The 23,672-nt window shown below is 36.4% G+C and overlaps 1 protein-coding gene across 9 annotated transcripts in view; it reads left to right on the top strand.

The window, feature by feature from the left end:
- Positions 1–23,672, top strand: part of ADAMTS6 (ADAM metallopeptidase with thrombospondin type 1 motif 6) — a 146,877-nt gene that overhangs the window by 58,572 nt on the left and 64,633 nt on the right. For all 9 annotated transcript variants that reach the window (XR_010352187.1, XR_010352188.1, XM_064403021.1 and 6 more), the window contains 3 exons: positions 952–995; positions 4,502–4,607; positions 17,467–17,613. Coding sequence is in view for 7 of the 9 variants with exons in the window: in XM_064403021.1 (XP_064259091.1) it covers positions 952–995; positions 4,502–4,607; positions 17,467–17,613 (297 nt within the window). In the remaining 2 variants the exon portion in view is untranslated. The remainder of the gene's footprint in view (positions 1–951; positions 996–4,501; positions 4,608–17,466; positions 17,614–23,672) is intronic.

Raw genomic sequence — 23,672 nt, 5'->3', positions numbered from 1 at the left:
GAGTTTAAAATTAAAGCATAAAGATGATATATTTTAAATTTTTTTGGCTTTCTAAAGAGTAGAAACTATTCTGAAGCATAGTGTGGAAGGAAGTCAGTATAATTCTTGAAAATAAGTAGCATTGTGGAGTGTGCTTTTATCACTGTCCACATGATAGGATTGCATATTCAAAATATGAAGGTGTAATTAATGAATTGACTGCTGCATGACCACTGCTATTTTAAAAGCTATGCTGCAGAAAATATTTTAATTTTATTGCTAGGTCCAGGTATTTATGTATTAACTACAAAAAACTCATTAGCTTCTGTGTTTGAAAGATTGTATCTACAATGACAAAAATTTTCCTTAAAGAAATGTTTTAGTTTTTTGCAGAAATGGTTTTCATTTTAAGTTATTAGCACATATTCTTAAGATACACTATAATAATGGAAGGATAATGTGAAGGGCACTATAATGACAGTTCATAAGATGTTTTTAAAATATGGTATAATAATTGAGGATTCAGTTTTTTAAATAGAACCGAAGTCTGAGTAGTACAACTTACACTTAATATTGTTTAGTTGATAAGTGTGAGACCATAGGAGGCTTCCAATCATGTTGGATAAGTAAAACTTAGGGTTTAAGAATCAGTAGCAGTCTGTAGCCATGCTGCTGTAACTTCATAAGAGAATGGTAGACTGCTTTATGGAGCTGGTGATTACAAAGATCCACTTTAACCATTTTTTTCTTGCTGGCAGGTGTCCCACTGGCCTGAGGCCAGCGGCTGTGAGTGTACTGCAGCTTGTGGTTTACACCAGAGTGTAGAAAAGGCCGACACCAGCTGGCTGCACATAATTAAACTGATTGCGGTCTGACAACTTGGACTATGATACAGATATGTGATAAATATACAAAGTATCTTACAAACCTGATTCACTGACATACTTTATCTACTTTTTTTTTTCTTAACAGATATGATATCTGCACTTATAAAAACAAGCCTTGTGGAACACTGGGTAAGATTATAAAGAGAAATTTCAGCTCATATTTGCTGTTTCCTGGCTTTATACTTAGCTATTGGTTTATTGCCTGATTAGATCTTTTTAAGTTTGTACTTTCAAAATTTTGCAGTTTTATAAACATGAAAAAATAAAAGATAATCTAGGCAGATTTTGGCTTTGATACATTGCTGGGAATTTGAGTTGTGTGAGCTGGTGCTGTGTATTTTGTCTGACAGCTGTAATACTGATAAAACCTAGCAGTGACTCAATTTTACTCCTTACAGAAGAGAGCTCACTGTTCATTTCCATTTACCAGTGTCCATAATCTAGTTAAAAAACCAGAAGTAAAAATCCTCAGGAAGGTTATAATACTACCCCCATAAATCTTAAAAAGGATGGGCTTTGATGCTTACACTGTTGCTGTGTTCTACACAGCAAGTACAGCTTCATGTTTTTCCTTTCACAGACTTAGAAAGAAAAAGCACACTGATGGAAAATACAATAACATTGAAACTTAAAACTTAAAACAGTGCTTTGACAATGGAGAAGTGTACATGTCAACCTTAGATTAAGGATGGAGAGCTATTGTTCTCTCCATATCTAAATATGTCACCAGTAGTTATTTACTACAATAAATAACTGTACATGATTTATAACTATAGGTTGTTGCCTCCAATGGTGCTCTAACATATAAAGGGAACATTATTCAAAGATTAACATAACACTTGTTTAGATTTTTTTTTTCAGTTTGCATCCTTTCATGAGCCTCTTTCTTGAAGATGATTAAAGATAAAATTCTAGTTAGTCTGGTTCATATTATTAATACTTTCCTCATTCACAATTCATGATTGTATTTGCTTCGTCTTTCCCTATATTACTGTATATCACTATTACTGATAGCCTTAAGCCATGTTATTTTTTTCTGTAAGTCTCTCACAAGTCAGTACAATGCTTCTGGCAGAGGGGTGTAGTTTACATGGGGAAAGGTACCAGAATTTTTCCTGCTATAAACATAAACAAAACCCCCAGCACGCTTCAGGAAAAGACAAATCATGCTGATGAATTTCCAAATGTAATGGATTTTATTTGACATTGGAGGTGATGAAACTGAAGAGATGATGTCTTAAAAGTGGCTTTGCAAGTGTTAAAAAAAGAAAGGTTGAAAGAGAATACATTAATGCATGAACTATTTGATATTTTTTTATGGGATACTTTTGACACAGATCATCAATGTACTAACTCTTACTCTATCAGATTTTGGCATAAAGGCAAATTTTGTTTCACTTGAATCCAGTGTAACAGAGGATAGATTTGGCAAATATTTTATAAAACAAAAACTTTAATTAAAAAAAAATTAAAAATAAGAGTCATGTATGGTATCAGTTCCAACTTACTGTTATAGGGGTCTTGGCAATAAAACCATGACAATTTTTCTGCATTATAGGCATTGAATTGGAGAAGAGACAAGGCCCTGTAGTCCTCTTTGCAAGGCATTGCATATGCTTAAGTCGTACTGACATCCAATAACTAAAGTTAATTATATATATAAAGGAGTCTGTGAAAAAAAATCACAGAGAGGTCTCAGAAGGTCAAAAGAAACCTGAATAATTGGTATTCTAGGAAGAGACAGAAGTAAAAGATTTTATTTGGCATAAACATCTGTATCCTATTTCAGACACATGAGGCAGGGAACCTTTCATGGAAGCCCTTAGAAAAGATCTCAGACGTCTGTGCAGTGTGTCTGTGGCTCCAGTGAAGGACAAGTCCTTTTAAAGTCTGAGTCACTGACTGAGTTCTTAGCTTGATCTCTGTCACTTTCTGCAAGCATGGTATGGAGTTATTTTACTCTGGTCTTCTCGTTTGCTGAAGCAAGTCCTCCGTTATAAGACCTGAAGATGGAGATGACGTTTTCATTCAAATATGGTGGACTTTGCAGGGGAGCATGATAGTTGTATTGCCATGTCATGTATTGCCACGTGTCTTCAGAATTCTTCAATTAGAACACCATAGGTGAACTATAATTATTGCATTTTTTGCAGGTTCCACACTGCAAACTCTCCAGACACACATTGTCAGCTTTTGCCCATGTCAGTTTGGCTATGAGAGTAGTTTTGCTGCATTCAAACTAGATTTGTTTGGAAGAAAACATAGAACACACACACCCCCAAATGCTCTACATGTGCCTACAGGAGACCTGAGATTGCCCATGGGGTGTATTCTCATGATACCCCTGCAATATTTTTTTCCTTCAGGAAGCTTTGAGCCACATGTGTAGTCATGTTCTGCCTACAGGATTCAACTAGTCCAGAATGGCCAAACCAGCATGCAAAGATACATGAAGAGCCTCAACTTTGGTGCTTCACTGCGCTGATCCACTCCTATGGCTTCAAATTAATTGCTAATGTGGACACAACAGGAAGCACTTGTCATATTATGACTTCCTGACTGTTAGTCCAAATAGAAAAATTTGAAGTCCCTACTCGTATAGATAGTTTGCTTTCTCTCTTCCCCATTCCCTGTTTCATTCCCCTCATCTCTCAACCAAAGTTAAACTTTTTCAATTTTTCAATTTTTTAATTGTTATTTTTGGGGTTGTTTGGATTTAATTTATTTATAATTTTTTCCTGGTTTTTTTTTTTTTTTTTTTTTTTTTTTTTTTTTTTTTTTTTTTTTTTTTTTTTTTTTTTGGGTAGTGTAGTTAACTTAGCAGGTAGCTTCCTTAAAGAAAGGTTTGCTGCTTCATTCAGATCAGAAATTCTAGGGGAGAAATATATTAAATAAACCTGATGTTTAAAGCTTTCTCTAATGGCACTAAATTATGACTGCAATATATTCTGTAATAATCTGTTGCTGAAAAATGTGTGAGATACAGAAGAGCCATAGTCAGTAAATGCCAGTGGTGTTCTCTCTCTGAAGAAAGTTTTTAAAAGCCCTTGTAACACAATAAGGTTTTAATGCCAGAAGATAATGGGTGATAAATGGAAAAGACTTCCATGCTTAAATGCTTGCTTGTTATTAACATGTCTCCTCTCTTCTCACTGATGCATTCAGTTTTGTTTTTTTAATTTTTTTTAACGTACCATGTGAGGTTTTTCATAGCTAAAAAAGTTGCTTGTATGTTTTTATGAACCCACTAAACTTAAACAGATTTCTTTAGAAAAATAATGTGGATACATTTTGCTTTCTTCAGGCACAAGAATGTTAAAATAGAAATGCTTTCTTGAATTCCCTCTCCTGGCTCAAGTTACTAGGTGGTCCCAAGTTACCAGAAGTAAAATTTATAAATCTAACCCCTAGTCTAGACATTTTCCAGCACTGACTGCAGTTCAAAAAATATTAATGTCTAGCCGGCAAAGTGAAATTCCCCCCAGTGATTTTGCAAATGACTAGAAAGTTAACCTTTTGCCAACTGCTCCTTCTGTGCATAGAAGTTATTAAAAAGAATCCAGGCATTTATAACTAGGGCTTTTAAGACTGAAACACCTTGGCATGACCCTTTGTGTCTCCTTCTGTTTATTCAGGCTTGGCCTCTGTGGCTGGAATGTGTGAGCCTGAAAGGAGCTGCAGCATTAATGAAGATATTGGCCTAGGTTCAGCTTTTACCATTGCACATGAGATTGGTCACAAGTGAGTGAGTTTAAAATAAGAATACATTTTAATTTACCCCCTTTTTTATATTAGTTAATAATTGATATAAGTTTTTTTCCTGCATCATCTCTATTCTGATGTTCCACGTTTCTGTATATAGTATTCATGAGTAGCATTACATTTTATTTAGTATGTATTACCAGGGGCTTTAAATTTAGAACTGAAGACTCATTGTATACCCTTTGATTTCAGATTCCAGTTAAATCTGTCCTTCTGAGATTTGACTCACAACCTTCCTCCTCTGTTTCATATTTTTAAATATTTGGCTTAGAATATATTTTCTCCCCCATTACTTTTTTTTACCTTTCTCTATGAAAGAGAAGTGGTTAAAAGGCAAATCTTTTTGCTCTTTTTATTTTGTCTTTAATATAATTCAAACTACTATAACTTAAACATTGATTCTGTTGTCAATATTAATATGCTTTAAGTCCTCTTTCACTCAAGCATGATTTATAGAAAACAGGCATAGAGCAGTCAGCATTACATGTTGCATTTAAAGTGTTAGCATATAGTTTTGAAGAGTATGTTGTCATGACACTGATAAAATCTGAGTAGTGTTTGGTCTGGAAATATTTCAGGCCTTCCATCAAAAGACAGCATTCTTAGTACATTGTGATGACTCTAAAAAGACTGGGCACCTTCTTTTACCAAGAGGTTTACTTTTTTACGTACATGGGTTGAACAATACAGAGTTATGGTTGACATGCTTTTCCACCTATTAGCTGATGGAAATGTTAAAAGTTCCAGTGTGCACTGAAGTGAAAGCTAGCAATCTGCTGATCAGAAAAATGAGTTGGAAGTAAAAATTTTTTTTTAGCCCACCTATTATATTAGATTATCACCAGGCAATTATGCTCTCATTTATATTATGTATGAAAAAGCCCATACACATGTAGTTTAGGTGAATTCTTGAATTCAAAAATACATGTAATTCCTTCCTTCCTTCCTTCCTTCCTTCCTTCCTTCCTTCCTTCCTTCCTTCCTTCCTTCCTTCCTTCCTTCCTTCCTTCCTTCCTTCCTTCCTTCCTTCCTTCCTTCCTTCCTTCCTTCCTTCCTTCCTTCCTTCCTTCCTTCCTTCCTTCCTTCCTTCCTTCCTTCCTTCCTTCCTTCCTTCCTTCCTTCCTTCCTTCCTTCCTTCCTTCCTTCCTTCCTTCCTTCCTTCCTTCCTTCCTTCCTTCCTTCCTTCCTTCCTTCCTTCCTTCCTTCCTTCCTTCCTTCCTTCCTTCCTTCCTTCCTTCCTTCCTTCCTTCCTTCCTTCCTTCCTTCCTTCCTTCCTTCCTTCCTTCCTTCCTTCCTTCCTTCCTTCCTTCCTTCCTTCCTTCCTTCCTTCCTTCCTTCCTTCCTTCCTCCCTCCCTCCCTCCCTCCCTCCCTCCCTCCCTCCCTCCCTCCCTCCCTCCCTCCCTCCCTCCCTCCCTCCTTCCGCCCCTTCCTTCCTTCCGCCACTTCCCTCCTTCCTTCCGCCACTTCCCTCCTTCCTTCCTTCCGCCACTTCCTTCCGCCACTTCCTTCCTTCCGCCACTTCCTTCCTTCCTTCCGCCACTTCCTTCCTTCCTTCCGCCACTTCCTTCCGCCACTTCCTTCCTTCCTTCCGCCACTTCCTTCCTTCCTTCCGCCACTTCCTTCCTTCCTTCCGCCACTTCCTTCCGCCACTTCCTTCCTTCCGCCACTTCCTTCCTTCCGCCACTTCCTTCCTTCCGCCACTTCCTTCCGCCACTTCCTTCCTTCCGCCACTTCCTTCCTTCCTTCCGCCACTTCCTTCCGCCACTTCCTTCCTTCCTTCCGCCACTTCCTTCCTTCCTTCCGCCACTTCCTTCCTTCCGCCACTTCCTTCCTTCCGCCACTTCCTTCCTTCCGCCACTTCCTTCCGCCACTTCCTTCCTTCCGCCACTTCCTTCCTTCCGCCACTTCCTTCCGCCACTTCCTTCCGCCACTCCCTCCCTCCCTCCCTCCCTCCCTCCCTCCCTCCCTCCCTCCCTCCCTCCCTCCCTCCCTCCCTCGTTCCGCCACTGCTTTCTTTCTGCCATCTTCCTTCCTCCCCTTCCTTTCTTCCTTCTTGAAGAAAGAGCTCCTCCAGTCACTAGATGTTAATAGTTCTTAAATTTCTGTAAATAAAATTTTGTAATGTATAGATGACCTTGCTGTGAATTAATCACATATATAACAAAACCCCAATCTTCTAATACAGTATTTTCATTCTAATTCCTATGTCATACATCTACTTATTCATGGAATCACAGAATTACTAGGGTTGGAAGGGACCATCTTGAGTGGAACTTGTGTTTTATTTTTTGCCTCCTTGTTCTGTTCCTGGGCACCACTGGAAAGAGTCTGACTCCATCCACTTGGCATCTGTATTTGAGATATTTGTATATGTTTTGTACATGTTATTCCAGAAATACATAAAATTATTTAATATATACAGCAATTTTATCCTGCAAAGATGGCATGAAGACCAGAATTTACTGGTCTGAAAAAAACCCCAACATATAGTGATAGCATATATCCTGTGATCGTAGGAGTGTTTTTGCCCTTGGTGTTTTCTGTGTTTCTTATCTTTTGGCTTCTCATGTATAAGGTTCTGAAATCTCAGCTCTTTGAGGTTTTCAATTAATTCTTGAGATGGCGTGATATGTCAAATGCTGATTTGATATGATGGAGAAATAATATTCCTTTAGCTTTTATACAAGTTTCTGTAAAAAATCTGCAAGATTTGTTTTGTGATAGCCACAACATCACCTGTCATTCTACCCACATGGTGACTGAATGCCTCTACAAATGTCAAAGTTATTTCCTCTCAATCTCCTAGTTTCCAGTACTTACTAGACATTATTTGCATATGTGACTAAAATAATTGTTTCTGAGAGCCTTGTAAACATTTGTCTTTGGCTGTACCTCTTTTCAGACTTATAATAGGAAATTGACTTAATTGTTAAGTGAAAAATAGAAGCATTTTAAGGACATATCTACATCGAATAAGTAAAATAGAACAAAAGAATGCCCAATTACACAGAATCACAGAATGGGTTAGGATGGAGGGGACCAGAGTGGGTCATCTGGTCCAATCACCCTGCTCAAGCAGGGTCATCCTAGAGCACATGGCATAGGTGGTACCCAGATTGTTCTTGAATATATCCAGTGAGCAAGACTTCACAGCCTCTCTGGGCAATCTGTTCCTGTATGCAGTCACCTGCACAGTAAAGAAGCTCTTCCTCATGTCCAGGTGAAACTTCCTGGGCATCAGTGTCTGTCCTATCACTCAGCATCTCTGAGAAGAGCTTGGCTTGGGACCTCCCCTTCATATACTTACAGGCACTGATGAGGTCCCCTCTCAGTCATCTCTTCTCAAGGCTGAAGGGTCCCAACTCCCTCTCAGCCTTTCTTCATAAGAGAGATGCTCCAGACCTCTAATTATCTTCACACCCCTCTGCTGGACCCACCCCAGGAGCTCCATGTCTCTGTTGTCCTGAGGAGCCCAGAACTGGACACAGCACTCCAGGTGAGGCCCCACCAGGGCTGAGTAGAGGGGCAGGATCACCTCCCTCCACCTGCTGGCACTGCTCTTCCCAATGCCCCCAGGATACCATTGGCATTCTTGGCCACCAGGACACGCTGCTGGCTCATGGACAGCTTGCTGTCCACCAGGATCCCCAGGTCCTTCTCCACAGAGCTGCTCCCCAGCAGGTCAGCCCCAGCCTGTGCTGGTGCCTGGGGCTGCTCCTCCCCAGTGCAGGGCCCTGCACTTGCCCTTGCTGAATTGCAGATGGTTCTTCTTGGCCAATCTCTGCAATCTGCTGAGGTCCTTCTGAAGGGCTGCACAGCACTCTGGGGTATTTGCCACTGCTCCCAACTCTGTGCCCTCAATGAATGTGCTGAGCAGGCATCTGTCCCTTCATCCACATGACTGATGAATATACATGTAAAAAATGTATGAGTAGTGAGGAACAGAAAGTGAGCAAAAATAAATTAAACTCCACCCCCCCCAATACGTATTTAACAGAAGGTATGACTGAACATTATGATCACAGACTATCAGTCTCTTAAATTTTCAAGAAGAAATGCTTTTCTGTATAGCCTTCTAATTAGATTAAAATGGGAGAATTTCACTTTGAAAGATCATGTTTTTATTAGTTGTATAGTTGCTATGGAATACCGAGTTTTTTTGATCCTAAATTCAAAAGTTTAAAAAAAAAATTTGAATTTAGGATCAAAATTCTCTAGTGATTAAAAGTTAACAATTATGATAATATTTTTTTTGATAGATTATCCACAGTTTCTCCAAAATTTGATTTATAATCTTCCCTGAGGAAGTGGCTTAACTTGTTGTTAGTACTGTATTGAATTATACAGTGATGAGAAGGCATTAGATCCTTCAGTCTGAATTCCTGTATATCATAGCATGTTAAATTTAACTCTTTTAACCTTGTATTGGTTCAAATTAGTTCAATTTGATTGAAGAATACCAGGAAAGTACTTCTTCAAACCTTAAAGGAACTGGTAGTCTGATTGTAATAGTCAGTCATACTTTCTGTTAAATAGTTAGAGTTTTTTATTTAAAAAAAAAAAAAAAACAAACAAAAAAACACAGACAAAAAAATTTTTGGCTTCCGTTCCTTACCACTTGTAGTGTTTATATCTATATAACCCACTTTTGGTACTGTTCAGCTGTGTACAGTTCAGGCTCATAACCAACTGTTTTTATTTAAGGTGGTGGTAGACAGTGATTGTTTCTTTCTGGAGGGCATAAACAATGGAGAAATTAATGTTCTATGATTGTTTCTCCCTAGCCATGATTCAGAGAACAGCCTTGTATTACTTTTGGTACTTCTGTGAATTAGATAAAATTCAAGGTTGGCCCTTTAGACCTCAGAATAATTTCTCTAGAAAGCTGAATTTTGATGTTTAGCATACAGAATGTTTGCTTTCGTACCATTATATATTTCACACCAAAGATGCTTAAGATTTCTGATAAGAAAAAAGTCACAAACAATAACTTCTTTTACCAGGGGTGAGAATTGAGTGTGTATCCCCTAAACTGTCAAAGTTCGACTTTTTCTCTTGGTGAAGAGAGGAACTCTTTGCAGGCCTGATCATGCTTGTATCTCAGACAAGCTGAATGATGTAAGATCCAATCACATTTTCTATTCCCCAGCCAGCTGAGCTAGGTGGCTTTCTGCTCTATGCTTTTATATTTGGATTAATTCTAAAATATCTAGCTTGTCCTATGCATGCTGTAAAGCATACTTAGTTAAACTGGTAAGGAATTCCAGATTCCACTGGAAGAGGTGTATCGGTAAAAGAAAGGTATTTTACCATTCATTGTTGCAGTTTTGCGGAGGAGTTGGCTGAGATTTTGAAAGTGAAAAACGGAGTGAGAAAGAATAAATAGAATAAAAATGGGTAAACAAAGGAAATGTCAAAATATGAGGATTAGGCTTAGGACAGAAAGCTGCCCATAAAACTTAGAGATATAAAATAATTTACTAATGACAGACAGCCATTGAGGGCTGTATGAAAGGAGCTGGTCGATAAGATTAGTGGCTAAAATAGTTTCTGAAAAGTCAGAATTGTCTTGACTTGTAGATGATGTAATTGCTTTAAATTTGACAATTTGACAAAAAATGTGAGAAATAATAAGAATATATAGTCCAACTGACTGAATTGTCTTCAAATTAAGAACACCAATGCTTTCAAGCACGCATTTAGTTCTAAATTAGATCATACAGCTAAAGTGTGCCTGCAATTCTAGCACTTTTCAAAGTCTCTCTTCAGCCTGTATGCAAAATGAAAAATACTATAAATACCCCTCCTATATGAAAAGAATGGTCTTCAGTGCTGGAGTAAATCTTCTAACCTGGTGGTACTTTCAGGGGGTGCTTGTCTCTACCCCATTCTTGAGTGACCATTGAATTTATGTTTGAGCAGGGCATTAGATTTGCATGGCCAGGTTTTAGTAGCAGGCAGGCTACAAGGATGTTTTTGGTGGGAAGCTGCCAGAAGCTTCCTCCCCGTGCCACAAAGACAATGCCAAGATGCTCAAGGATGGAGTGACAATGGTAGGACAGTGGGCCCATCAGTGACAGAGGTAGGGCATCTGGGATAACACATTTTAGAAAGGGGTAGAAAAATTGCTATACAACAACAGCAGAAAAGATGAGAGAATACGTGCGGTAAACAGCTCTGCAGACACCAAGCTCAGTGAGAAGGCACCAGAGCTGAGATTCCCCTGCTGCCCCTGGTGCCGACCGTGGAGGCCCTGCAGCTCATGGAGGAGCACAGGGAAGCAGAGATCTACCTGCAGTCCATGGAGAACACCATACTGGGGCAGGTGGATGCCTGAAGGGAAGCTTTGACGCTGTGGGAGGAGCAGGGTCCTGGTAGGTCTTGTGATCCTGTGGAGAGAGGAGCCCATGCTAGAGCAGGTTAGCTGGTAGGACCTGTGACCCCATGGGGGACTCACACAGGAGCTGACTCTGCCTGAAGGAGAGGACCCACACAGGAGCAGTTCATGAAGGTCTGCAGTCTATGGGAAGGCCTCATGCTGAAGAATTTAGTGGAGAACTGTCTGTAGTGGTTGGGTGGGACTCCATGCTGGAGAAGGGAACAGTGTGAAGCAAAAGGAGCAGCACTTGTACAGTCATGTGTAATGACTGTAACCCCCATTCTCCATTCAGTAGTAAAGTTGGGCCTCAGAAGAAGGGATGCCTGCTTTTATAATGTTGCAGGTTTTAAAAGGTTTTCTTTGGGACTTCAGTTTTAGTGACATGCATATAAAATAAAATGTCATAAACAAATGGCAAAACTCCCCAATTATGTGATATGTTTATATTTAAAATATGAAAAAACATCTTTCTCTACATATCTGAAATACTATTCAAAGTTCAGAATTTGCAATGCTAAAAGAATTTTTCTAACATCAAAGCATTTTATCAAGGAAACCGAACATTGTAGCACTTCACAGGTCTTAACAAAAGTGCAAGAAGAATAAATGGGGATGAAGTGGAAGGTTATCATAACCTTCAGGGCATCTTGAATTTCCAAAGGACATATGAGCTCAGAAGTTTGCTTCCTGATCGGAGCCAATACTTTCCACTTTGACCTACAATCTAAAGACCTGATGCATTTGCACTATTGGCTATGTGTCGCATACAAGCCTTACTTGATGTTATTATTGTGCCATGAAGGCTATATAGACAATATAATCCAGGAGAAGTTTGTGCTCTACCTTTTTGTAACAGTCCCACAGAAATCTGTTAATTCCCCGTAAGAAAGTTCAGGTTTCTGAATAAATTGCATTGGTTTTTAGTAATTTAGAAACTGTTGTTTCTAAATTACTAAAAAAATACTAAATTATGCTCATTTTATAAAAATTGTTTTTGGTGGGGTGTTTGGTCATCATCCGTAACTGAGAGAAGAATCATATTTAGGAAGTAAATAGGAAAAATTAGGCTAGAAGTGTGCTAAAACTATGTTGCATTTCATGGCAGATATGTTTTTCACAAAGCTCCTATTATTGAATTACTTGGTTTCCTAAGTTTTCAGGGAGCTAGTATGTTTCACCCAAGTTTAAAATTTTGCATTACTTCAAAATAAAGCATTTATGTGGTTTGGAGGGATACTCCAAACCATAGAATGATGTCCAAATGCAGGAAGTCAGTAGTTAAGGATAAAATCCATGTTAAGACATAGAAATAGAAAGTGAAGTAACTAATTAACCTTGATTTCTCCCTTCAGGAATGCGCAATGTTAGGTAGTTTCAATACATGCTATCAATATTTGGAATCCTAAAATTAAATAAATTGATTTTTCAAGACAATACTTTTTGATTTTTTCCCCCTTGATTTGTAGTGTCATTTAACATGCTGTTATGTAGATACAACCAATACTTTTGTAACATTGGCTAAAATTATACGGTGGGCTACATGGAAAGGGGAGAATTCTCTTTTAAGAGACAATGTGGGGGAAATATTTACAAGAGTAAAGAAGAAGTGCTTACTTTTGTTACTGAGAAAGCATAAAATCTGATGATTGTAATGTCTCTAACATTTATCATAACCTCATTAAAACTGACAGATATTTCACTTCTGGTAGACACAAGAATAATTAATAAATTACCATGTATGTTCACATAGAAATTGTGCTTTGTTCCAAGTAGCTCACAGCTCTGATATTGTAGGGGAAAAAAAAATCTACTATTCTTTAATAGTAGTTTATGTTCAAATTCAGCCCCTTTTTGCTGAACAAAATAATGTTGAAACATGGTAGTTTTCCTTTCCTTCCCTTGTGTATTTTCTACTAAGAAAAGGTGTATTTAAAGCCATGCCTGTATTTACAGATGTAGGTAAGCTAACAGTTCTGATTTTTCAATGTAGGCCCTAAATAGACGTTCTAAGGTATATGAAATATATATATAGATTTAAATTGCACTTTTTAAACCATTATGAGAATAAGTACAATGCAGTGAAAAATTGCTTAATACAAATAGTATGAAAATTTTTGTCTCTAGTATAATAAACTCAGTATCTCCAAGCAAATTATGATTCATTATTTAGGTCTTTTGTCAAATACAAGAATACTTGTACCAGCATGCCCACACTGTGGCAGAGATGTACTTTCAGAAACCTTTAAAGTACACTGATACTCTTTATGACCCCTCCCTACCCTTTACGTCAATCTCCATAAATGGTAGATCAGTGTGAGACACTGGAGAAAATACTTGCAATGAGCTAGGGTCAAGATACTCACTTGAAAATAGCCTCTTTCACTCTTAGCATATGTGTTCATCTCCTAGTACAGATAATTAGTATCATTAAACCTCTTAAGATGTAAGTTGCTTTTCTTTCTCTTAGGAAAATCGGGTGCCAATTCTTTATCATAAGGACATGTACTTTTTGGAGCTGTAAATCAGCTTCAGGTAATGGATAAGAAGATCCAGTGCTTGACTCTACAGTATTTCTCTTGCTTGTGTTCCTGTAACTTTTTTTCCTTACCTGACTCACAATTCTGTCTCTGGCACTCTTCTTCCTAATGCTGCTAAGTGGCAGAGCAACATAAAGACACTGCTTAAAAAAATGAGTCAAATTCATATAACTCATGAATTTATAAGAAACAAAAAAGCCTAACATTTTCTACTGTATTTTCAGAAATGAAACAATTTATGCTTTTGTGAATCCTCTGAACCCCAAGAAAGCTAGGAAATTGTTTGATATGAAGATAATTAGTACTTCAGATGGCTAGCAGAGATAATTATTTGAGAAATAGAATTTCACCTGAGGATCACTTTCAAGGTAACTTCAGAGCTAATAAAGTACATGGAATACAAAATAAATCTCAGTGAAGAGTATGGAGATGCATTCAGATTGGTGTGGATCTGTGGATCTGGATCCGAAGTGTCTGGGTAATACATAAGGACAGAAGTGTGCTCTCTGTCTCACAAAAATGACTGCTGTAATTTCATATTTGTATCACCAATAAGTGTCTTGGCAGCCATAACCAACATTGTTTAGAACTACCAAACATATCAGTAACCAAATGAAACTGTAGGGACCTACCTGCAGTGCTGTTTTTTTTTGCAAGATAAAGGAAGGGTAGACAAGAACTTTATATTCACATCCTTCGCTCTGTGTATCCTCCAAGGTCTCTGCTTATCTATTGCCCTTTTATTCAATGCAGCTGACACTAGTCATCTCCCCTGTGATTTTTGGGGTTGGATCGTAAGTTGGATGCATATTACAAATAATTTCCTCAGATAATTTCTTCAGATATAATGAAAAACAGATTGCTAAAGGAAAAAAAAATATTCAGTTACAGATGTTAGTAAGTGAAACAAGGCAGTGAGGACTACTAGGATGAGCTGCTGTAGAATTTTTTAAGGAACATACAAACTAGAGATAATTTGCAGAAGGGTTTCAGTTATAATTTTAAAGTTCTTAAGTGTTCCTATTTTGCACAATTCTTTAATGTAAAGTAAGTGCTATCTTGGGAAATGAGGAACCATAATGCATGAAAATGCAAGAGCTTCTGGGTTAGACATCCTTCTTTGAGATGGCAGGTGGAAAGATAACTTCATAGAATAACTTCTGCGTCAGCTGAGGAGATTTCGGTCTCTGCTCACCCATCTGGCTGTTGTAAAATTATACTGGTAGTTTTAGACTTGCTTTTTAAAGCGATGAAAGGAAGAAGTCTGTGTATGTTTGGTGAGCTTGAAAAAGGTAGGCAAATTATAACAGTGGCTCCACAAAGAATATTTTATGTTCCTTACTTTCTTCCCTACCTTTCCATGCCAATCCAATGGCAAGCATGCTTTTGTAAAGTCTTAGTTTAAATGTAATGACCAGCTTGTTCTGATGGAAATAAAACTGGTAATTTGGTCAGAAATGTCTTTCCATCTGCAATCCTGCCCACAGGAGGGCAAGTTACTGGACTGTAATGGCATGCTGCCACTACCATCTTTGGAAATGATGACAGTAGTTGTAAAACCCTTCTGCAAACATCAGAAAAAAATGCCTGCACCTCATGATCACATTCCTCTTAAATTCAGAAGCGAGGACAAGTAGAAAAGCCTTATTGGAAAGGGATAGATGATTTAGGAGAATGACTATTTATAAAGTATACAATTGGATCCTGGAAAGGCATTGACTGAGTTCCCATGTGCATCAGAAATTATGGCTTCCATTCACAGACATGCATTTATCAGGCATATCACTGCCACTTGCACCAACATTGTCTTTTTCACAAAGAGAGCAGGTAGAAGGAAGGTTAATAAACTATGAAGTTTGTTCTTTTATTCACACACCCAAAAGATAAAAATTTCATTTCCCAGAGAACTGAAGTCTGTAAGTTTTTTAACAAATTAAATACCCTAACTAGAGATAAGCTGAATACAAAAATCATCCAACTCATTTCTATAAAGGAGTAATTTATAGAGATTATTAAAAATAAGATTTTCTGTTTTCAGAAATGGTAAGAGACATTTGAAAAAGGAATGTTTCTGTTTGAAGTATCCCAAATTCTAGAAAATAATTGCCACTGAAAACAGGTAAATAAAGCACATTTTTAATTGTAAAAATCTGGTTCCATTTGTTGCAAAGGACACCTAAATACTTTCCTCTCCTAATATGAATAAGTATTGATAAGACCATAAGAATTAACACTGGTCTGAATGTTTCATTGCATTACATACATTCCTCAGATGAATTGATTAAAGCTGTATTTTTTATAAACAAGTGACATCCTTTATTTGATTATATAATAGTCTAAGGTGTCAGTTAGACCTTTGCAGTGTATAATAAAATATATGGCTTCTGCATTTGTGAGATACCACAAACTGAGCCAGACACATGGAGGCATTGCTGCAGAATATGTATTCCATAGGGACACCTATGATAGGCAAGGCAGCCATGCTTTTTTGTTTATGAAGTCCTTCCTCATCCTGTAGGAATCATGCATCATTCACTGATGTTCTTTTTTTTTGGAACGAATGGTTGCTAACACCTTTCACTTGTAGGTTGTTATGATCATCTGAAGAGGTGAAATAATACTCAGTGTATTGAAATTCAGGGTGACATTAAACTCTTGGGGCATTATACCAAATTCTGGAGCAATATGTTCAGACTAATATAACACAACTGCACGGATTTCAGTGAAGAAAGTGGCATGACCTGGTATGAAGAGCTATTGTCAGCTGATAAAAGATCAGTTTCTTTTCTACTACTTTTTGTATGTTCTTGCATCAGTCCTAAATGTTACAGAAAATCAAAACTGAGTGCCTCAATACATTTGTTTTCCTGAATGAGGAGTAAGAAATTAGAGAGTCAGTCCATTTAGCACATCAAAGACAGACTTCTCTGTATGATTCTGGGAGTTCAGAATCTCAGTTTTGGCATTGTTTAATTACTTCTCTGTCTCATTATCATATTACTTCTCTATCTCATTATCTTAAATGTCTTATTATTAGCTTCTGGGTCTCTCACTATCTGCCCTTCTGATTTTGTAAGCCTTTGAGAAAGAGTAAATTTGACCAAAACTTAATATTTAAAAAAATAAGAATTGAGGGAACAAACTTTTGTCCCCAAGTTATTGAATGGAAATTAATCAAGGACTAAGAACACGGAGTTTTGTAATAATAATGATTATTTTCTATTAATAAGAATAAGGATTCTTTAGGATATTTTTTCACTAGGGTCATATCATCTTTCTTCAAAGTTAATTTCTTTCCTGAAAATCTCTTTTGGCCATGTTCCATCCAGAGGTTTCTTATTTTATTTTCTGCTGATTTTTAATTGTCTTTGTTTTGACATTCTTGACAAAGCAAAGCTCTAACAGGAGGGCTCCAAGTGCGTCTGTGAGTAGATACAGAGAGGGAGTGTGCATACATGATGGTCCTAGGAATTGCAAAACCCATGTTCTACTTAAATTATCATTGGTTGCACTGTGCATACATATAGTGTATTTTTACAGCAACAGTACCTATTCTTAATCCTTTTACTAATCCAAGAGTCTGCACTATAATAAATATTTCACATCCAGGTGCCATTATAAATAAAGGCTTGAGTGCTCTGTATTTGTCTTGCAAGAATACTGTTATGTTTTCTTTAAAAGCTTTAGAAAACAAATGAAATGCTTCCAAAAATCCATAGCAGGGAAGACGGTTATGTTATTTTGCTGTATTGTGAGATCTGAATAAATTGAACAGAACTTAACTGACTCTCTGCTTAGGAGTTCTCCTGCACTGTGTTCTTTCAGGTCCAACGTGATTGCTGTAAAGGTGGCATTATGTTTAAAGTGGTATATGGTGCTGTAGAAAAGTAATGGCTGTTTCTCTCCCACTTTTTTGAGCAGTTTTGGTATGAATCATGATGGAATTGGAAATTCCTGTGGGACCAAAGGTCATGAAGCAGCAAAGCTAATGGCAGCTCATATTACAGCAAACACCAATCCTTTCTCCTGGTCAGCTTGCAGTCGGGATTACATCACCAGCTTTTTAGAGTAAGTAATCTCTCAAGAAAAATGAGTTTTCAAAAAATTGACACCTTTTGGGATCAGTTGTAGAGATACACTGACCTGTTCTGATAGTTTACATTTTTATAATGAATAGACAGAAATATAGCGAGTAATTTAAAACTCTTTCTTTCTGTAGAGCATTATTTCAATGTAATGGCAAAAGTTTCTTTTGCTCCATTCACCACCTTAACAGTTCTGTACTGTTTTTAATCTACTCAAAAGAGTCTGAAGTTCTGATCATACCTTATTACCTCATTAATCTGAGAATGAGAAGTAAAAAGAGGGCAGGATTTGTCTGTGGATTATGTTTTGTTAGCATGCATAATGTAGGGGAATCTAATGACGGAAAGATGGCTATAGCCCTGTTCCTTTTGCATTTAATTCTTCAGATATTTTTTGTGCAGTCTTGTGGGTTTTTACCTATCAATGTTCTTTGGTACCATTGGCGAGAATATAAATATTACAGAAGAGGATGGCATAGATCTTTATATTAATACCTTAAAATTCTGATAACCTCTACTTCTGTCGTGATTTTTATCCAGAAGTAGTTTGCTACCTGAAATTTCACTATGAAAAAATCCAAACGGTCAAAATATGTTATTCACAGAAATGTATCATTATATACATTTATATATATTGATGATTCATAATGAAGCCTAGTGTTTTAAATTTTGAAGACAAGTGCATATAACCATGAATTCACTGAGAACAGATTCTTAACAGATTTAGATGCTGAACAATGGTTTTTATTGGAGCCAAATAACAATTAGTTGGCAGGTTCAGTGTCATTAGTGCAATCACGAGCATAAGAAATACAGGTTGTTCAGTAATTCAGACACTTACTGTGTTTTAAGAGAGGGACTTAAACCAGTCAATTGTCTAACCGTGAGGCTACTAAGAACAAAATTAGCATCTCTTTTTCTTTTAGGGATCTGACTTCAGAATAAGATGCTGTCTTCTGTATCTTTTCTGAAAGGTCTCAACTAGACTAAAACCCTTATGTTTGTTCAAATGTAGCTTCCCCACATGATATAGAGAATCCCTGACTTGGGCTGTCAGGGTGCCTGAACTTCTGTGGAGTCGGTGGACAGAGACAGACATTTAAGTGTTGGTGCTCTTCAGAGGAAGAAAACTTCTCATCAGTTAGTGTAATAGGTTTAAGGCATTTTGTATCACACCTCTGAACTGCGCATCCACGCAGTTTTATATACTGGTGTATTTAAGATGAATGTCTAAACTAAAGCACTAAATGAGTAAATCATCCTTACCATATGTGTGGTACACCTTTCTCACAATATAATTTCATTTGCTAAGAGGATATATATATTTATATGTATTTATTTAACACTAGCATTATTTTTAAAATATACATTTATATTTTTGTTTTATAATTACCAATAAATGATGTTAATTAAATGTTGTTCCCATTAGTAGTCTTTCTAGTATGTCATTGCAACCTCGTTTTAATTGTGAAAAAGAATATGGTTTTCATATATCTTCAAAGATTGTTTCACACCTTTTAGTTCTGATTGTAAGCTTACTGTTCAGGTATTTCTTTGTAGAGCTTGTTCTTGTTGCACTTCTGTTCTCTGTCTCGTTTACTTCTATTTGTCACTCTTCTCCAAAAAACTAAATTTTGATCCCATAATTGTCCAGTCAATAAGTTGTCTGTTGATAAGGACATAATTCAACATAAAGTGAAGAAGTTATTTCTTATTTATGGATTTAGGGAAAGGAACATGATAAAAGTCTGTGGTGTGTGTTATTCTGCAAATATAATTGAGCTGAACATTTGTTCATAATGCTCTTGTACATTTTCAAATTTTAGCCTGATGCATGCGGTGGTTTTTTGAATTTTTACTGCCAGTTAAAACCATTTTTATGTTGAGCATTTTTACACTGTTTTTTAAAATTGATTTAGTTTATTATTTACTGTTAGCACCTCCATTTCTTTTCCATTCCATCAGTTTGATTTGTATTTAAGTTTAATATTGAAGTCTGTGGGATAGCAGTGAAATTGTAGTTATATTTCTATAAAGCCAGAAGTACTTTGTTGAATCTGTTTTCATGGTTTAATATCCTCAGGTTTTTTGGGATACTTCTCTATCATTGCCAGTGTTTGCAACTCTACTCAAATTACTACCAAAAATGAATTTCACAATAAAAAATCATTAGTAATAGAAGATACTCTAGTGATATTTGAACTAGAGAAAACCAACAATCTATGCATAGCAGATTCAATTATAAATTATTTTTCATAATACTTCAGCTGTATTTTCGTAACCTGAATAGAGATGTTATTTTTTTTCAAAGCCACCTTGGACATATATTGTGTTACACATCACAATTTTTGTAGATTTTCCTATTGTATAGAATACAGTGTTAAATACTGTACTAAGAGTCAAATATAAATTTTCTTTCATATACTAATCCTGAAATCTGTTTTCAAAAATGTCAGATTTCTCAAACATGATCTGTTTATCATAAATCATAGGAATCAAGGCTTCTTATTGTCTGTGGTTCTAATATCCTGTAAATGAACTGACAGATTTTTCCTTAAAATAGTCAATTTATTATTTCATAAGGTAGATAGTCTGTAAAACTGTACTTTGTTTCTCTAGTTTCTAGTTTCCTCCTCAGCTTTTATGCAATCTCAATGACAACAGGCAGCTGTTAGAGTAAAACAAATACCTGCAAGACAACTGTCAGAACCCAAAATCACTTTTTACCCATTCACACCTCTCCTTAAGACAGAGCAGCTCTGAGAGTAGCTGTATTTCAGTTGCAGGTAGTAAACACCAAGAATCAAAACAACAATAGAAAGTTTATGTGGCAACATATCTGTGATTACTTTTAGAAGAGTAGAAGAGTGTGCATCCTCACAGGAAAAATGAATTTTTTTCCCTAATATTTCTTGATGACTTAGCAACAGGTGAGAAAAATGCTGATATAGAGCTTTAGAGGCCAAGAGGTTTGGAATTCATTTAGCTGTGTGTAACAAGACAGGTAGGACTTGAGGGTATTAAATGCAGATACCCAGGCAGAGACCAGGTCTGTGAGAACTTTTAAATGTATATCTTTGGACCTTTGCTCGTGTTTGGGCCATGCTGTCATGGTACCATGTTGATGCAACTGGAATGAATTTTGATAGAATTTCATTACACATTCACAGTATTTTATGGTAAGGAGGGCTTATGTGGATTTACTAGTTTACCAGCTCAGGTCACCACTTGCTACAGCAGTTTTACACTGCGGAGTAACCATGAAGTATGGTCTGGAGGGTATCAGTCAGGCAGTAGTTGGGAAAGCAGATTATTTTCCAGGAGTGCTGGAAAGAGGATGAATATGGCTCAAAAGTTGACAATAGGACAAAGTAAAGTTGTGTAATGCTAATAGGTCTACCAAAACTCTCAGCAAGGATGATCAACCAGTACAAATACTGGAATGGCCAAAGGAAATTTTTTTTTCTGGATAAAACATTCCTTGAAGCACATAAGAGCTGTTGTCTGCCAAGGTTAAAATGGCTGTTTATCAAGCTTTTAGGTAGAAAGAAAGATTGACATGATTCAGTTTATCAACTGAATTGTTCATAAGTGCTTTGCAATGGCTTTAATTTCACTAACATTATATGGAACTAATTACAGCAATACTGACTGAGATTTGAAGGCTTGGAGGGCAGTCTCAGGGGACAGAGATTTTTGTGAGATGAGTAGAAACTTGTAATATCTGTTCATAGGATAAAAGAACCAAGCCTAAAATTTTAGTGACTGAAAAAGAGTTAGTTTGAATTTAATTCCTTGCAACATGTGTGTGTGTGTGTGTGTGTGTGTGTGTGTGTGTGTGTGTGTGTGTGTATAACTTCTACATTTTGTTATAAAATCTGTGTGATTTCTGGAATCATAGTTTATTTTTCTTGTCAGTAACAGGAAAAGAGTTAAGAGAAGCAAGATGGCCAGTTCTGTCTTTCAAAGGCAGGATTGTCTTTTGAAGATGGAGGAGAACCAAGACTCTTAAATTATTTCATTAAGATCTATCACAGGAAATTCTTGGAGACATTCGATGATTGCCATACAGCAGGATTTAGATCTTAGACTACAACTTTCTAACTCTGGAAGGGAGCCAAAACTATCTTGGTCCATGCAAGGCCATGCAGACAATATAGGGGAAAAAAATAATTCCGTGTTCTGGTCCTGATATCATCTGCCCAAGAATCTTAAATGTGCAAGTGGATATGCAAGGTAAATATAGGATATGTCTACATATGCCTCATATATTATCAATGGCACACTGGCCAGTTCCCTCATACTCCAGAAATGTAAAGTAACTTCTGAAAAAAAGTACAAACCAAGACTAGTTTTGAAAGATAAGATCACATCAATCATATCAAAATTTAATATCTCTTTCTACAAATCAATGGAGAAAATTTGTATTCAGTATTATGCATTGACCTACACTTTGGATTATAATTTGCTTCTTTTCTTTAAATTATACAAAGATTTAAATTATTTTTTGCTAACAATAATTATATAAAAACCATGTGCCCTCATTTGCTATAGATTTCTGAAACATTGAAAATCTTATGTTTTACTTAAAAGGCTATTAAGTTGAAAAAAAGACCTAAGAGTTTCTATAATTATGGGACAGCAATATGGCGTTGAGTTTTGACTTTGCAAGTATTACTCTTTGTCTGCCTTTTGATTTATTTAAATATAAGGACATTGTAAAGGACAGAATCAGCATCAGATTTCCATTAAGTTATTTGTAGAATATCTGATGAAATAAATGATTGGTCCAGTATTTTATATGTTAGTATCTCCTGAACTCTTAAAACTGGATTTTGTTAGGGGGATGGTTTTGATAGAAGAACCAATAGATTTCTCTTTGTGTAGCTGCTGGACATTCCAATGAATAAAATAACACTTTGGAACACAGGAAAGCATGGGGGATAGTAAGCATTAACAAAACAGCAAATTACCATGTCCAAGCAAAAGGAACATTGAGTATGATGAAAAGATTGTGCAAAATTGCAAAGTCTTTCGTAGGAAATAGATGCTAAGACAGAGCCAACCTTGGCATAAAAGAATGGAAAGAAGTAGATTTTATCAGAAGAGTGAGTGGTAAATCTGAATTTCCCTAACATTCAAGAAAGTTTTTATTTTGTAATTGCATGTGGCTCCATTTAATCTAAAGCACAACAAAGCCAAATCTCAGTTCTGTTACTTATGTCCATATTCTACAAATATTTATGCTTAGATCTGTAGACTACTGAGCTATGTGCAGAGTTTACCCATTAATATCAAGTAAAGCAGCTTTTGTAATCTGTACAGAACTATAACCTGTTGCTTTTAAAAATCAGTTTATGCTTATAAATATGAAGTAAGGATTCTGTTAGGAGTCAGATGTATTGACATGTAAATAGTTAATGGTATGTATATGTAAAAATGCTCTGTGTTTTTTGCTAATAATTTTTACTATTGCTTTTTTCATATTTTATATCTAATTTGGTATCAGAATCAAATAAAACGTTATGTATACTATCAATATATTTATGTATATGATTGTTTAGCTATAACAGATATTCACATATATTTATACTACATTTAATTTGTGATCATTAAGTATGAAATATTAAATTATAGTCCACATAATTATTATGAATGAAGTCATTGTGTAACATTCAAAACCAATTTTCAGAGCCAGTGTTTGGGATATTTTCTTCAGCCATTGAAGGAGTTGGGATTATACTGTGTAAGAAGGGATATTTGGGAATCGGTATGTAATAGGAACATAAAGCCTGAGAGAGCTACATTCATGGTTTTTCCTTTTTCTCTTTATTGGTCTTCAATACAACTGTGGTATCAGTGCTGAGGTGGTGATCCTGAGTTTTGTGTTGTTCAGTCTGTAAAGATTTAGAAACATTTAATTCCCGGTTGGTATTAATTTGGTTGAGCAGTTAGCAGTCATAGCAGCCTGAAATCTTAAACTTTCCTAGAATGTTCTAATATCCTTGTTATACTTTCAAACACAAGAATAATTTGCTGTCG

The sequence above is a fragment of the Passer domesticus genome, chromosome Z, assembly GCF_036417665.1.
Source record: "Passer domesticus isolate bPasDom1 chromosome Z, bPasDom1.hap1, whole genome shotgun sequence".
Lineage (NCBI taxonomy): Eukaryota > Metazoa > Chordata > Aves > Passeriformes > Passeridae > Passer > Passer domesticus.
Note: the sequence above shows the minus strand (reverse complement) of the source record. Positions and strands in the feature narration are given on the sequence as shown.